At 42.0% G+C, this 16,990-nt stretch overlaps 2 protein-coding genes across 4 annotated transcripts in view; both read right to left on the minus strand.

Annotated features, from left to right (window-relative positions):
- The window catches only part of PWWP3A (PWWP domain containing 3A, DNA repair factor), a 28,055-nt gene extending 22,948 nt beyond the window's left edge, over window positions 1-5,107 (minus strand). The window contains exons 1-2 of one of the 3 annotated variants that reach the window (XM_044998917.1): window positions 5,042-5,107; window positions 2,999-3,119 (exon numbers count right to left, since the gene is read on the minus strand). In XM_044998917.1, the coding sequence (XP_044854852.1) occupies window positions 2,999-3,055 (57 nt within the window). In that variant the 5' untranslated portion in view covers window positions 3,056-3,119; window positions 5,042-5,107. Of the gene's footprint in view, window positions 1-2,998; window positions 3,120-3,801; window positions 3,844-4,238; window positions 4,807-5,041 lie in introns of those variants that run through there. The other 2 variants (XM_044998918.1, XM_044998916.1) reach the window with 2 other exon arrangements.
- Window positions 5,108-7,509: 2,402 nt separating this feature from the next.
- LOC123355681 (calcium/calmodulin-dependent protein kinase type IV-like) overlaps window positions 7,510-16,990 on the minus strand; it is a 42,434-nt gene continuing 32,953 nt past the window's right edge. The window contains exons 8-11 of the mRNA XM_044998232.1: window positions 16,246-16,321; window positions 13,984-14,110; window positions 11,870-12,022; window positions 7,510-10,240 (exon numbers count right to left, since the gene is read on the minus strand). Of these exons, the coding sequence (XP_044854167.1) occupies window positions 9,959-10,240; window positions 11,870-12,022; window positions 13,984-14,110; window positions 16,246-16,321 (638 nt within the window). The 3' untranslated portion in view covers window positions 7,510-9,958. The remainder of the gene's footprint in view (window positions 10,241-11,869; window positions 12,023-13,983; window positions 14,111-16,245; window positions 16,322-16,990) is intronic.

The following is a 16,990-nucleotide window of genomic DNA, read 5'->3' on the forward strand; positions in this document are numbered from 1 at the left end:
GCCATGGGCACAATGCTCATAAGAGTAAAGATGTCATACAGCATGCAGCCCAAGTGAAGGCATGAGGAGAAACTCAGAAAGCTATGTTGTAAGGAAAAGCCTAGTCCTAGCTATATTGGATATGGGATATGCAATGGAATCCATCCTAACATTAAGTATTCCCCCTCTTCAGATAATTTAACATATTATTTGCATATCAAACCATTAACAGAACAGCACCACTCATGCACACTAATGTCCCTGAAACCTTGGAAAGTAACACACACACAAAATCAGTGTTAGCTTTTAGTCAAAACATATAACATTTCCTCAAACTGTAACTGTTTTTTTAAGGAGCATTTGCTAGAGTTTATATATTTACTTGTGACTTATACACAGCCGGTCTGAGAAGATGCCATATCACTCCATGGAAACAAACATTCCATGATTGTTGTAAGAAGTTATTTTAAGAAAACTAATTTTACAGAAGGTGAATAGAATCTCTTCTATCCCCAATCAAGTCTGTCCCCTAGCAGAATATTATAACCTTTAACAGAGCCAAAAGGCCACAGAGTTTCATGTTTCTACTCTGAAGGCTTTTTTCTATTCTTGTTATTTCTCACACTTGCTGACCTGAAAACAGACAGAAGCAATTTACTTTCCAACCTGCCAGAGAATCTGAACCACTTTCAAACAAAAATAGTATGTGTTTATGTCAGCCTGGAAAGAAATTTCAGCTATGCCACAGAGAAAATTCCCCTCCCACAACTCACCCATGGAAAGGCGAGAGACTTGGATTGGGCAATCAAACTAATTACGTTTAAGAACATCAATAAGTGTACTTGCTTTCTCGGATTTAGAATATTTTGTTACATTATTTAGTCTGATCTTTTCTGCAGCAGATCAACCAACACAAAAGGTGTGTTCTATATTCCTGGTGCCAACTTCTCTTCCAGATTGTCCCAAATGTCATTTTGTTTTGCTTCATGCTGTTGAATGAAATCTGAAGTGAATAGCTCTGGAACATCTTGTGAATATAAGAAACCATTTCACAGAATACAGTTGCTAATGTAACAGTGCTGGTTATTCCTTTCTCCTACCTTTGCCCATGCCCAATGAAACTTTAAATAGACAACGTGCAAAACAAATTTTGCATTTATGTGGGAATTTATATCACGTTCACCCTGGTGGCAACTTAGTATCTTTATTTTGGCACATATATCAAGTTTTGCAGGATCTGTGTAACAGGAGCAAACACACAGCAAAGTAGATTAACTATGCTTGGAACAAATTAAGATTTCTTTTGTTGAATATAGGTTAAGAATTATATATCATATAAGCACCTTTCTTATACTTATATTCAAATCTACTAAAATACAGGGAACCAATAAAGATCTCTAGTTTTCCTAAAATAAGCTACCCGTTTGCACTAGGAAATATAAAACATTTGTAAATGCATATTACGATGCTTTTATGATAATTAAAATCTCCTAAATAAATTCAAATTACAAAACTCCTAGTTTACTAACAAAACAAGCATCTTACAAACATAACGGTGCATGAGGGACCTTTTCCCATTAAGAACTCTCATCTAGTCCATGGGGCTTGTGTTTCAAAATAGCAAGTACAATGTTTTGGGTGACTGATGCTCTTTCTGGTTGCCTTGCAGAAGAAACAGGGAACAGTCAGTGAAAATTTTGTATAAAGGAAGCTAAAATGTACCGGAAAAAAATATGCAAAGGAAATGAAAAGGAGTTGAGGAAAAGATGACAGACAAATTATAAAAGAAATAACAGGAATGAAGAATATGGCACAGATAAGTGCATCCTTATCTTGTGTTAAACTACTTCCCAGGAACGATAAGAAACTAAGGAGAAGAGTTGGAGAATGAAACTGGGAACATGCTTATGAATACATTTAACAAAATGAACTGTGACAAAACTAAGTGTTTCACTTGTTTAAGCAGGAAAGTGGTAAGTAAATCGATACTTTACATCAAGTAGACGTTACTAACTTTACATTCGGTTAATATAAAAATTATCGTCCCTCAATAAAAGGATTTTTTAAAGTATGACAGGGAATGAGGCTGCATCTTCAACATAAGCAGGGAAACCCTCTGTCTTATCAGAGCTTACATTGGCTTCAACTCCTTGCCATCCAGTGAACATTACAAGACAAATCTGCCGACAGTATAGGATCATCCTTAATTAGAAACACTTCCCTAGCTCCCTCTTCGCCATCATATCAAACAAACTACTTTTTGTCATTTTAAAGTCCATCCTGACCTATCCTCACTCTACCTGCCATCTCTCATTCAGTATTAAAGTAGACTCCCATCTCTGCTTGGCTCATGAGGTCAGTTTCCATCACCCATTTGCTAAGCTTTCAAACAAGCTTCTGCTGATGCTTCAAACAAGCTTCATTCTTCCGCTGATGCTTCCCCTCATGCTTGGGAGAAGCTCCCTGGAAATATTTGCAAAACTAACTCATTTTCCTTTAAAACTCTCCTTTGTTGTGAGGAACAGAAAAAAACTGACAACAGGTAGTGCTAAGATCACTGCCTATCATGCAGACAGATACTGTCTCATTGCTTCCTTGTATGCCCCCCATCTGTCTGTATCCATCTCTTCTCTCATTTTATACTTAGATTGTAAGTTGTGTGGGGCAGGAGGCTCTGTTTGTGCATCATTTAATACAATGGGTCCATATACACAAGTCCAGGATTGGGGTTCCTAGATGCTACCAAAACACAAATCATCAACCTCATGTTTACTTGGAAATCAATTTCTAAATAAGATTTGTCCCTGTCAATAATTCCAATTTTTTAGGCCTAGGGAATTCATTTCTGGTGTTGTCTCCAAATAGGAAGTTTCAAGGAGAATAAGTTGCTTGGCTTTTGATTGCATCCCTCTCCCACACTTCCCTCCCACTCTCTTCAAGATATCAGGAAAAGGTAGGAACCTCCACAAAGTTTCTCCTCATTCCTCTACCTATTTAAATGGTACCATAATGCTCTCACCTTTGCTGGCCATAAACGGTTCTTCCATTTGCATAGGATATATTCTTGATCTGTCATGATTGTGCTTCATGTAGGATGAGCAAGGTAACTACTGCCAGGCCTAGTGTATTCTGAAACAAAACTGATATTACATGGACCTCTAAGTGTAACATAGTCTTTTTACAACTCAATATACCTTATGAAATAAGAGTTATGCAATATTTCAAAAAAAATTAATACTAGATAATTATTGCTTATTTATATTATAAATTTCTGTTGGTTTCTCCCATATTGTTTTGTACATACATATCCCAGAATTATCAAGGATAGCTATTAATACTAATGCACGAAGTGCAAATCATTTTTAGACTAGTGCAACACACCACCAATGTGTTTCAGGTTGCTAGAGTGATCCTGTTGTATTGAGAAATCTAGTTAATAAAGTGAACCTACAAATGAGAATAAAATAATGATATTTCAATCATCATTGCAGTCCAGTGCATGCTAGAGGGGACTAACGTACTTATCTAGTTTGCCCACTGAGCTAGTTGGAAAGGATATAACATTCACTTTGTACCAAATTCTGATAATCAATGTTTCTACAAAATACTTTGCAATGCTATAAATTAGACTATTTGGGTAAGTGCTTCCCAGGTTTATCTACGTGAATTGTCACATCCTGTAACTTATGCCAAACTTGGCAACCCTTTTTGAGGCTTATTTAGAGAATGTGAATTTTTCATATTCTGAATGTTTTACATGTTTGTTAGAGACATGAAAAAATTAATTACATATTAAGAGCCAAAAAAGCTTCATGTACTTACAAGGCTGAAGACGTAATTTACATGAAGTCTTGTTTTTTGGTCCTACATATGAAAGGTTAAGTGAAAAGTAAAGTGTAATTACTGTACTTAAATGTAAAACTTAAAAAGACCATACTTGTCACCTTGTTTGTGTCAGGACAAACCCTTACGATTGCAATCCGAAATATGAGCTATTTACAGATAACGTTTTCCCTTCCTTGTATTTTGTTACATGTTTCTCCAGACAATTTTGTACTTTGCATACAGATAACATCCCATTTCCTACCTCAGATACATTGTTAGTGCTAAATAAATAACTTTGTTTTAGCAAGAACAATAAAGGTATAATTATCATTGCTACATAAGTTATGTTAGTGCAGAAATATTGCCCTACTTATAGTCCCCAGAACTGTCCACTTTAGTCCCTAGCACAGAATGATCCATACATGCGCACTTACTATTTTATTCAGCTTGCATTAATTTTGTTGCACTCAAGTTACATTTAACTCCCTCCAAAAACCTGCTTCGGGAAACGTGGGCTATTGCCCAGAAAAAGGTTCATTCCACCAGTCAACAAAAATACATCTCATTAGTGCCAGACGGGCATGTGCAAAACGAGAGACTAGGACAGTATCTGGCACCCCCAAAACTTGAGCAATCACGAGTTCCAAACACAGAAGAGACCGGCCAGCCTGTTCCAGTGCAGCCCCCAAGTGCCAACCCACCCCATAAACATTAACGCGGAAAAGTGAACGCAGAGGCAGAGAGTCACGCAGCTCAGGGGGCGAGGGGAAGAAAACAGGGCCCTTTAAAGTCTCTGTCACACACCCATGGGGGGACAGGGCTGGTCTGTCTTATGCACACAGCCCAGCCCACTCTTAATGGGAAGAGGGGCGCCCCCCCCGAGATCCCTTGTGTGGGTCAGGGCGGGGGGGAGCCCCACGCGCCCCCTCTGAGGAGAAATGAGTAGTCTGAGCCACCCCGCCGCTACACAAGGGTCCCAGCCCCCAATTCCTCAGGAGCCCCCCCTTGAGGGGGGTGAGTGGGAGCACGGGGGTGCTCAGGGGCAGCCCCTGAGGAGGGCTGGAGTTGTCCGAGCCCATTCTATGGGGAGAGCCCAAGCGCTACCCCACCCCCACAACCTGGAGAAGCCCCCCCCCATGACCAACCCGCACGCGCAGCGCCCCCGCGCCGTTACCACGGAGCTCTACGCACGCAGCCGCCCCGTCAGGAGAGACCCAGCCCCGCCCCCTTCGCTCACCGCGCATCAACAAGAGCAGGGTCCGGCCCTCCGGCCCCTTCCGCCATACCTAGCCTCGTTCTGGCTCCGCCCCAACGGCGTCTGCGCGCGCCCGGCCCGGCCCCGGCCCCGGCCCCGCCCACCCCGCACCGCCTTGACTCCCGCTCATGCGCGAGAGTTGTCACTTTTTCAACCTCGCGCAAAAGGGCCTGGGGGCGGGGAAGCGCGGGCGGCCAATCAGAAGGCGGCGCGGCCTCCCCTTGAGCCTCCCCCTCCGCCTCACCTGAACTAGACTTGGGGCCGGGTCCGCCTCGCGCACACGCACCTACCCAAGTTGGTGACGTGAATGGTGTGTGATGTCAACGCGTCGGGCCGTGAGGCAGCGGCTTCGGGCAGTAGCGCCGCGTGGGGGTTGGGTGACAAGGGGCGGCCAGGCTGCTGCTGTGGTGACAGCATGAGTTGGCATAGCAACCTGGCGGCGTGACGGCCGCGTGTCTGGGCGGGACCCAGTGAACTAGGCGGATTGGCACAATCCGGGTCGGTTTCGTGCCTCCCCATGGACTAGACTCATGAAGCGACACTGTTCCTGTCAGTTTCATGCCTCCCCCCCCCTCATGAAACTGACCAGATTGGTCTTTCCCTCCCCCTGCCCCCCCATTATGTGGGCAGCCAGGAAGCTGATAAGAATCATGTCAATTTCATAGACTCACAGACTATCAGGGCTGGAAGGGACCTCAGGAGGTAGCTAGTCCCACCCCCTGCTCAAAGCAGGGCCAATCCCAACTAAATCATCCCAGCCAGGGCTTTGTCAAGCCGGGCCATAAAAACCTCTAAGGATGGAGATTCCACCCCCTCCCTAGGGAGCGCCTTCCAGTGCGTCAGTGTAGCATTTTCAGACAGGCTTTTCCAGGGTCCCTGGCTAGGGAACAGCTCTGAGATGGAGACTGCCCCAGTGATCCTGGAAACCCATCCCAGGACTTCCAGGCTGCCAGCTCCACGTCAGGGAGTTTGGAGGCCCTGGGGTCCTTGACCCAGTGGCAGTCTATGCGTGTGGCGGGGTGCCCTGGAGTTGCAGACCTTGGCAGCCCAAGCTCCCCAGGCAAGTCGGCAGGATTCCATCAGAATTCTGCTTCTGGTTTATCAGAAGTGCATCAAACCCAATACATTCCCACAGAACATTTCAAGTTAGACACATCAACGTTTTCCTGACTAGCTCGTCATTAACAGACTATAGCCAGAAGTCCAGGCTACTTGTGCTTAGAGCAGCCACAAGGGCCCAACCCTCTAACCAACCCTTAGGCTTGCATTGTGTAATCATGCCCCAGCCAGAACTTGAGCTAGTACTTTTTCTGCTTAACTACATCCTTTGCAATCTTCACAAAATCCACTTTCTTTATTCCCAGTTTTGGAAAAATATCTTTTACGATCCACAAAAGCAACAATCAGAGCCAACTACCAAACAAGTCAAGTGGGGCAGAGGGAAGCATGAGTGTGAGTGTGGGGGCTCTATTTTAGTTTGAGACACTCCTGGAAAAACAAAAGGCCATTTGCTACCATGAGCCCTTGAAGTTTACATTGTTTTTGTTTTATTGGTTGGTAGTTTTTGTTTTTGTTTTGAGTTCCTAAACAGTTTAATGTCTGAACTCACTAGGCATGCTCTAATTCCAGCGGCGGTAACCTTGGAGTGGATGGGTGGTTTATAAACCTACATTTAAAGAGTTCAAAATCTTGACTCCATCTAGCAGTGGGACTTAATGGAAATCTATAAGTGTGCTATAGTATGAAAAAAATAAACAAAAGACAGCCTAGGGAGCCATTGTTTTGTCAAGCCTAAGTCACTGGACTGTTGCTATATCTGTGCTGGGTGGGGAGGCAAGATGGGTGAGGTAATCTCTCTTACTGGACCAACTTCTATTGGTGAAAGAAGCTTTCCAGTTTACATAGAGCTCTTCTTCAGGTCTGGGTCTAAAGTCATACATTTTAGGGCAGTCTCAATGGGATGACAGCCTAGAACAGGAGTAGTTGATAGGCGGACCACGGGCCAAATCTGGACCACCAGACATTTTTAAACAGACCCCGAAATCTTTTTATTTACTTTTTATCATTATTATTTTTATTATTATTTTCTCTTTAGTCTGGACCTTGACTATATTTTGCAGGCTTAACTTGGGCAATAGATGGCCTACTTGGAAAGGCAGATTCTTATTACACTAAGGAGCCTTCATGTAAATGAAAATCAGGCTGAGAATCCTGTCCCTTTATCTTCCAGTCAAACAGAAGCCAGGTAATGGAAGCCCTTAAAAACCTAGGTCCTAGATGTAGCATTCAGTTTCCTGTGGCCTGAAAGTCTGTTATGTGAAGATGGATTCAGGCAACCATGTAAAAACGCGATCAGCTGAGAATTATTTGTCCCTATCAGATGAGCACCACAATCCCCTAACCTTCCCCTCTGTCTGACAGCTCAGCAGTAAACACAGAGGATCCATGTGTTATAATGATTAACATTTATTGATATTTTTATAAATACTTATAACACTGAAAATGTTAACACTTAACTGAATTTGTAAATTATTATTAAAACACATATCTACAGAACAAAGCTGTACGTTTTAGTTACTAGTTAGGTTTATTCCAGGGAGTACATTTTCTCTACCTTTAAGCTATCATTATTTACAGAATAATTCTTTTTTGAAATGATAGATTTTTATTTTTTGCGTAGTATTTTCCCATGGTTCCGTCTATCGTTGCAATATCCTTTGTTATTCAGTGTTCCCAGACTATCTTTTTTTTTTGGTAGTTCATCCTGCAAAATAAAGAGCGCCTTCAACTGACATTAAGGTCAGCCCAGTAGTTATTTAGCAATTCACTGGGTTGGACCCTAAGCTTTATGGGCTATGTTGGCGTGATGGGCTTGAGCCTTCAGGGTGCACTAGGCTCTCTGGTCCTGATCTGTAAAACATTTAAGCTTGTGCTTATCTTTAAGCATTTGTGGCCCCACTGAAGTCCAATTAAGCAAAGCAACATTTAAAGGTGAAGTCCTGACCCCATTAAAATCAATGGCAAAACTCCCATTGACTTTGATGAGGAGATGATTTAATCGTAAGAGTTTTGCAAGATCAGGGCCAGCATGTTCAGCACTCTGAAATCAAGCCCTACATTCATTAAAAAACAACAACCCTGTTTTCCTTTCAGATTCTGTCATTGATCTCACCTTAACAATATAATCCGCATTAATTTGACATCAGCTGTTTTCAAGATCCCATATTCTATTCTTTCCAGACAATTCTCTGCATCCAAACTGATATCCTTCTAACACATCTCCTCAGATGCATGCTATCCCATCTAAGAAATAACTATTAATTAGAGAAGCACTTCTCTAGCCTAGAACTAGTACTTTTCCAATCAGTAAACCTCTAGGACTTAATCTCTCCCCACTACATTTTTTGTTTCACATCAAAACGCTCCATACACAAATAAAAAAAAATGTCCTTATAAACCCTTATGCATCATCTTTCCAATTTCTACTTGTGCTGTGAATAAATCTGAAAATCATTTGACTTTGTTTTATAGTTCTGACTTGCTCTCTATCCCCTTTTAGATTTTGCATCAGCAACACTAAATGTTTAGGCTAAATGTAAATGTAAGTTTTATTTGTGAGCCCTTAGTTATCAGATTCTGAACTGTACATACAAAGTATCAAAAATGAACCTTATTTACACATTTCAATCTCTTTCGATTGAGATTGTCTGCCAGGAGCCCATTGTTGTACACATTGGGCCAGCTCCTTTACGTCGGTGTAAATCAGTGTAGCTCCATTAACTTAAATGGAGCTATGCCAGTTTACAAGTTTTGAGATTGGATCTATAGGGAGTGATCTGACTGAATGACAACCCATAGTCCCAAACAGGTTATATATTTCTAAAATGCTTTTCACTGAGTTGATGCCTCTGAATAGTTATCCAGCAGTATGGTGTATAATTGCGCCAAAAATGCTAACTGGGATTTTCCCCCAACACTCTATCAATTGATTTCAATAATCTTAAAAAAACCGAAACAACATTATGCTGTACAAAGACATTGTCTCCAATGCTGGATACCCAGAAACAACAGCACTTCTGCATGTTACAAACAAAGTCTTTAGGATGCTCAGTAGAAATATTTGCATTGTTCATCGTTAGAATTAATTGTGTAAATTGTGGCTTAGAAAGCAAATGCAAAGGCCAGTGGCCTCTGCTATTAAGAACCATGTGATCTGCATTGTTGTCCGTAGCACAAGACTGAACTTCTTAAAAGCAACTGAAATTGGAGTGAAATTGAAGCACAAATTAAACAGGGCAAGTACTATTTCTTTGTATGGCATCAAATGTCTAGGTCCAGATGTGTCTACCAACCCTACCTAAAATATCCCACAGTTGGGTCTTGAAGATTTAACAATAATAATAATAATAGAGATAACATAGATTCACCGTCTTCTCTCATTAAATATACCTAAGAGGATTAGTTACATTAAATTACAAAACAAGCCATGAAGATAACCTAATTTCTTTTGTAGGGAAGGTAAAAATGCCTCTATCTGCTGTTTGCTCATCTTTCATATGCCATAGACAAGGTGGCCATGAATAGATTGTTGAAAGTTCAACTTGCCAGCTTTGACTTGCTAGGTTGGTCCATACAGACACCCACATACACAGCCACCAGTTACAATTGTACTGGAGACAGGACATTAAATAAGGATGCGTCACATGAGAGACCAAGTGCTTATCAAAGCACATCTACTACATGCTATGTATTATTCAAAGTCCCAGTTTCCAATAATTTCTCAGATGCTCCTCCCATTGCTCGGTCTTCTTCTGCCTACTCCTCTCCATATGGCTGTGGCCAAGAGTCATGGGATATTGTTTAGTTAAAGTTGTTAAGAGCCGGCAGCCATATTTATAACTAACTTTCACAGCTGGCCCCATTAAACGCAACCTTGGGAGCTGCAGGGCAATCACTTTGGAAAGCTTCCAGGTTCTCTGCCTTTGCTGAGGGACCTGTTGTGCTGGATTCTGGTTGGCTGGCCATGGAAGAGCTATCAGGATTGTCTTGAAGACAGGAGTTCTCAGCTGCCTGAGCCAGGCATGGTTCTTTGGTACCTTCATGAGTACGTCCATTTCTGGAGCTGTCATGATGCCCGTGGTTACCTAGACGGCTAGAAGCGACTACAGCTTTCATTGCAGCCTATTTAAAAACAAACACGAGGAGTTAATGAACAGCAGTGGTGCAAGGATGAATTTCAGAGATTTGCTACTTGGATGTAAGTTCAGAAACACTCTGATGCTACATGAAATGGCTGTAATGGTTCCCAGGCCTGCGTTGATAAAATAAAAAACCCTTGACAAAATAACCTTGGTTCTTCAATAGGGCCAGTAGGATGAAATGACATATACTTCTTGGTTCTAAGGAAGGATAATGAATAGCTTAGATCTGAGACCAATGTATTCTTACAAGAGATCAAATCATGTTAGGCCAACCATAGGGATTTATTTTATTTTATTTGTATTAAAATTTTCCAATCAAATGTATTTTATATTGTATTAAAGTGTATCCCTAGGCACCAACCCTGCAAAACTTAATGCGTATGTAAGTTCAAAGTCAGTTGGCCTACCCATCTGGGTACAGTTACAAGCATGAATCTTTGCAGGATTGAGGCCCTAATGTGCATCTATAAGTCATAAAAATAAATACAATTAAAAGACTTACAATGTTTTTATTAGTAAAACTGGGGTTTTAAAAAAGTAATCTGTTCATTTAAGTTCCTAGAGTGAATTTAGTGTCAGAGGAAGGTTCTGGAGCAACCGCCCTGGGTAGACAGAGGACTTCAGTCTCTCTCGAACAGATTGAACATGGTCAGTATCAGTTTCCCCAGTGTAAGTCCTGATTTGGAGACATACCCCTCCCCTCCAGAGGAAAGAGATCAGTTTCCATGGGCCATTCATTCCTTGGTATCTGGGCTAACAAGGGGGCCAATGTTTGTTGTGGCAACATCCATCCACTAGGGATGGACAGAGACTTCTGGTTCGTTTCACACAGCCCACCAAAGAGACACCAGCTTGTACTGACTGTGAGATAGATTTGAAGTGATGCCATAGGCTATGTCTCCAGAGTAAAAAAAAAAAGGTGTGTTTTCACATCATGTTAGCAATTGCAATGTAAAATCCCAGTGAAGACAGAGCACAGGCAGTTCTTACCTCAGCGTAGCTAGCAGAGACCAAACACTATACCCCTCACTGGGGTTTATTTCAACTAGCCACATCAAGGTAGAAACTACCCGTGCCTGGTCCTCACCAGAATTTTACACTGTGATAGCTAACGACGTAACAACAGTCCTCTTTTTGGCAGTGGAAACAGCCTCAGACACAAAAAGCTTCCTATCCTTTTCCCAGTTCCCTGAGCCATCCAGTCCCCCACCAAAACTGTAACATTTTAATTAATGTTTGTCTACACGCGGAGTTATTTTGGAATAGCTCTTGGGCTGTATATTCATACCCTATCATAATCAACATCAGCTTGAAAGTGTAGACAAATCTCAAGTATCAGAGGGGTAGCCGTGTTAGTCTGGTTCTGTAGAAGCAGCAAAGAATCCTGTGGCACCTTATAGACTAACAGACGTTTTGCAGCATGAGCTTTCGTGGGTGAATACCCACTTCTTCGGATGCAACAAATCTCAAGTGTTTCTTAACTAAAACCACTGCATTCTGAAGAGCTGACGATAGCAGATCTGGTTAGCAGTGACAATTTGTACAGTCTATGTAAAAGGGAAATAAGAAATATACCAGAATGATTAACAGCAAGGCTCTGTAACGTTACCTTCAGTTTCCGCCGGGCATTAAACTCTTGCAGTTTCTTTTGTGTGCTATCCATATGAGCAAATTTAGCTGCTTTGCCCGTGACCCAGGGGTGTTCCAGTGCTTGATGTACTGTTAGCCTCTTCTGTGGGTCCAAGACTATCAGTTTTTGAACCTGCAGCCAGATTTCAAACAAGCAAGTTTAAATATGTTTGTTCAAAAGGAATTGGAAATTTATCATTAATGTCATCCGCAGTCCGGCGATGGGGAATGAAATTACAAGGGGATGCATCTTCTTGCTGTAGGGCACAGAATGATCACCAGCATGAGTCAAGCAGAATTTATCCCATTGTAGAGTATAGCAAAAGTAAACATATCAGAGGGACAGTTTTCCTATAAAGTACTGAGCATGGTCAGAGGCCCCAGTTCTTAAATCACATGCTCCGTGTTTTCCTGAATTGGGGCCAGACACAGGAAAGAAAATTCAGGTGGACCATTGGTCTGTTTTGGTTTGGCAAATCCTGCGTTCCTGCATTTTTTACAAATGGATTGATCGTAAAGCATTTTAATATTATCAGTTGACAGTGGATGATAATCATTCATTGATAATGCTGATCTGAATGGTTTTAATTTATATTTTGTTGCTGGAAACAGCGAGAGTTTTAACTTTAGATTGATTCCTGTCATCTTTTGCTGTCATTTGATCAGGCTCATCCATTTTTCGTCTTTTTTTTTGGCTATCCATTGTACTTTGTGAGATTGGAAAGACTGCTAAATGGAGTCACTTATGTATTTTTCAAGACATTAGTACTTCACTATTGCACTTCACTCTGCAAATCTGGTTTGTATGATTATTATTGAATAACAGCTATAACAAAACAGAGAGCTTTTCACCCAGAGATCTCAAATGTTTAACAAAGCATTACCTCCCTCATTTTGGAGATGGGGCAGGGAGAGATGTGTGCAAGGTCTCACAACAAGGGCCTAGCAGAGCTGCGGATAGGACTGGCTGAGGGCTAAGAGGCTTTTGTCCCAGAATCAGGCTACACAGAACTAAAACCCATGAGTTCGCTATCTCATAGGGAACCTCGGCGTGACACTTAGACGGAGGGCAAAGCACAGCTGTAGTGATTTTTATTAAGATCAATAGTAAAGCCAGAAAAGCTCCAAACCACAGAAAAGAGCTGGGAATAACACAGTGTTGGGGAGTATCTGTGGTGTCATTCTTTGCACATGCTCTCAGACTTGTGCCCTTCCTTGAGGACCTGATGGTAAGAGACAAAGGGCCAGCCAGGGCTGGCTTTAAGGCGATTCACCCGATTCCCGAGAATCGGGCCCTGCGGGTCATAAAGCCGACCCTGGGGCCAGCCCTGTCTCTGGCATGCTGAATGAGTCCAGTGGTCCAAGTTCCTCAATGCCTAACACTGATGGCAGATAACAATAGAGCGGAAGGGTCCAACCCCCCTCCACATGGTGGTTTGCCCCATCATAGGGCCTGCGCACTATCCTGAAGGTTCATTTTAATGCTCGTGTCCAAATCTAACTTCCTCACCCTGGTAATACTGGGGTGCACTTATCCTATAGGTTAACGTATCGTATGCATACACAGTAAAGCCATTTAACTCATTATCATACATCTCACTTATTGCTCAAGCAAATTTGTGGTTAAACATCTGCCAACGACGCTATCCTAAAACATCCAAGCTCAGTGTTTGTGCACAGTTAGGTTCCAGCTCCTGCTGTTGAGCAAACTATTCCTAGTTCCCCAAAATCTAAGGGTGACTGTCAGGGCATTTATCTATGAGTCACAGGCCTACTATACTGGATTATACTTATGGGAACTTGCTTAAGCTAATGTCTTCCAGGATACAGGCCTGTATGTTCCTTGCATTACAGCTGAATATAATATAGGTTAAGCTAGCCCTATGGGCTACAGTATGGAAATGTCACACACACAAAATAAAATAAAATAAAATAAAAATCACACTCTGGAGCAAAAAGTTTCTGGCGTAGACCTGGCCTTACAAAGTTCTTTCCTGATAAGAAGCCAAGCTATCCCCTCATGTTACCTACAATACCGAGGTCACAATTTCTTCCACAGCATGGCATCTACATCTTTGGCCTTGGGTAACTTACCAAGTCCTTGGCATTGAGGGAGACTTCATCCCACCAAGGGGAAACAAACTCATAGTCACAGTTCAGTATCCTGCTGTACATGTACTGGTCCCCTCTTGGATCAAAAAATGGTTCAAACCCACAAAGCCTGAAAACACAGTGGGATAAGATTAAGAAAAGGGAAAATTTCTGCCAGTAAGAGTTGTGGAGCAGTCAAGAAAAATGGTGGAAGCCTAGATCCACAAAGGAATTCCACTGAATTCCATGGAAATTAGGAACCCAAAATCCTTTGTGAATCTGGGCTGGAAGCACTATTACCTGGGACATTGACAACGATAGTGGACAAAACACTGGAGCACATCCGGTTGGGAAGAAACTTGCATTTGCCATGACGGATGGACTGGATTACTTTACAGGGCTTTTTCCCCATCTGTAATTTCTATGAGTCATGCTACACTTTCGCATATGGCACAATGAAAGGAACCTATAAGAACAATCATGAGAGCTTCTGCCTCTTACTGAGCATCTGTTAGTTTTGCAAGCATGTAGAAATTCACGGCCAGTAATACCGTGCACATTCCAAATAGGGCACGAGAGAACATCTGCGACTTCCTCACAATATTTCAGTGATCATTTTGGAAAGAGGTGGATAAAATTTTGCAGCTCAGGGTTATACCAGTACAAATTAGGACAATTCTACTCCAGTCAGTGGAGCTACTCTGGATTTACATAGTGGCAACAAATCTGAACTTGTCCAAGGAACATTTTAAACCTAAAAAATGGTCTCAATTCTCAGTTGTCCTGTACCTTATGCTGTTATCTACATTAGGGCGTAGTGAGTGTAAAGTGGATGTAAAACATTACATTCCAAGTGCCTGCCAGTCGTACAGTAAGTGATCTGACCAAGGTCTTGTCTACATGGGGGAAATTGACCAACATAGCTACTCCAAATTCTTTTTTAAGTGGAGTAACTTTTTTTCTGGAACAGAGTTTCCACATGGGTAGAAACTGCGATATAGTTATTCCAAATAGTTATGATGATCAGCTTCCACATTGTCACATGTGATTTGTTTTCTCTCTCATCCACTTACTTTGGAGTAACAGAATCCAGCCCACTGATTTCAGTGAGACTAGTAGCAAAGTAAAGTTCTACTCATTGTAAATAAGTATGGTAGCGTATAACTGTCTAGGGTTCAGAGTTTTAAAAAGACTCATATACTTGTAGAAAAAACGAATAAGTGAGAAATCCTCCTGGGGCATTAATAAGAAGTTAACTAACTAACTAAAGTTATTAAAAAGAAAGAAAGAAAGAAACAGTACTCAGCTGATAGCAGTAGGGACTGTTCAAATCTTCATCCATCCAGTGATGGAAGCTCATTTATCAGCTGGCACTTACTGTCTGTGCTATGAAGTTCAGCCAGTCAGAAGATATCTGCTTTCTCCAGCCATGTTTACAACATGCCTGCAGGGCCCCATCAGTTCAAAGTTGGCCAGTAATTGACATTTTTTAAAAGAAGGATTCCAATAAGGGAATCTATATTACTGGGTGTAGCCATCGCTCAGAAAATAAAGAGGACAGAGTCACTTGCAGCAGAATGAGGCTTGAGAAAGAAATTGGGTGATTGAAGGCTTTTAGAAAATCAGACATTCGTGATCAAAGACCCTGGTAACAAATCATGATATACCGTAAAACAGACAGCCATCTCTCAATAAGCCGTATATATTTCTCTCTCCCTCTTCTTAGTATGACTTATTTTTATGACCTGAAAACAAAGGGCCAGAGTGTGAGCCCATTTCTCAAACCGGTGAGAATGCTCCCACGAGTTAAGTCAAAGGTCCAGATGTTCAAAAGTATTTAGGTGTCTAACTCCCAATGGAAGGGAAGTATCTAAGTACCTTTGAAGATCCTGGCCAATGAGAGAACTTGTTAGAGTTAACGGCTCACTGCTGTGACTAAGGGGTCCAACGAGTCCAACGAGCATAAAGATTGTCCACCCCTCCTCACTTGGTAGATGCTAAGGGCTTAGATTGCCAACCCTGAGTCCAGTTCTCGTTAATGGGAGTCCTCATGGAAGTCCTCATTCTTGTAAGGGATGCATGGACTAGACGTGTAATTAACATGAGCTGCGTGGTAGGCCCTGGAGCAGATTGGTGAAAACACCAGACGTGTTTGCAGATGGAGTTAAGATGAGTCAGTGCTTCTCTGCTTAGGGACAGTGGTTGGAAAAAGCAGCAAAGATGTGGGGGCGTGGGCTGCTGTCAGAGATTTTCAGCATTACTCACAGTATATACGTTATGACACCCACAGACCACATATCCACTTCGGGTCCATATGGACAGCCATGGAGAATTTCAGGTGCTGAAAGCATAATTCACAGTTAAAATATGCCAGCAGGAGGCATTTGTCAACAACCCGAGGATCAAATTCTGCTATCTAGATTATTTATATGGCTCCCATCATCACAGCACCCGAGTGCTTCACAGTTCCCCGGGTGGGGCAGGGCAGTGCTATTGTATCCATTTTACTGATAGGGAACTGAGGCACAAAGAGGCTAAGTGACTTGCCCAGGGCCGCATAGTGGAAGTCTGTGGCAGAGAAGGGAATTACATCCATCTTTCCCCAGTCCCAGGCCAGAGCCCTAACCATTGCACTTCCCTCCCTTCTCAGATACATTGGTGTAAATCCAGAGCAAGGCCATAGAGCACTAGGGTTACTCCAGAGACAAACAGCCGTGTGTTAATGTCTCTCCCAGAAATGGGTCTGTCTGCTGCACTTAATAGGTGTTTTATCAGCTGCTAAATATTGCAGATGAAAATTCCAAAACAATGTCATGTTTACATCGTGCCTTTACCAGCTCAAAGGAGTGACTGTGTACTGAAATCTCACTTTTTGAGCTAACTTCCTGCATTTCCGTTAAAGGGAGTAATTTAGGCCCAAAACTCAGGTTTTAAGGATCTTTTATAACCCTAATATGAAGAGAATTGGTTTCAAGGAATTAAAAAATAAGTGTCAATGAAAAACATGATT

Source organism: Mauremys mutica, chromosome 24 (genome assembly GCF_020497125.1).
Source record: "Mauremys mutica isolate MM-2020 ecotype Southern chromosome 24, ASM2049712v1, whole genome shotgun sequence".
In the NCBI taxonomy this organism is placed as follows: domain Eukaryota; kingdom Metazoa; phylum Chordata; order Testudines; family Geoemydidae; genus Mauremys; species Mauremys mutica.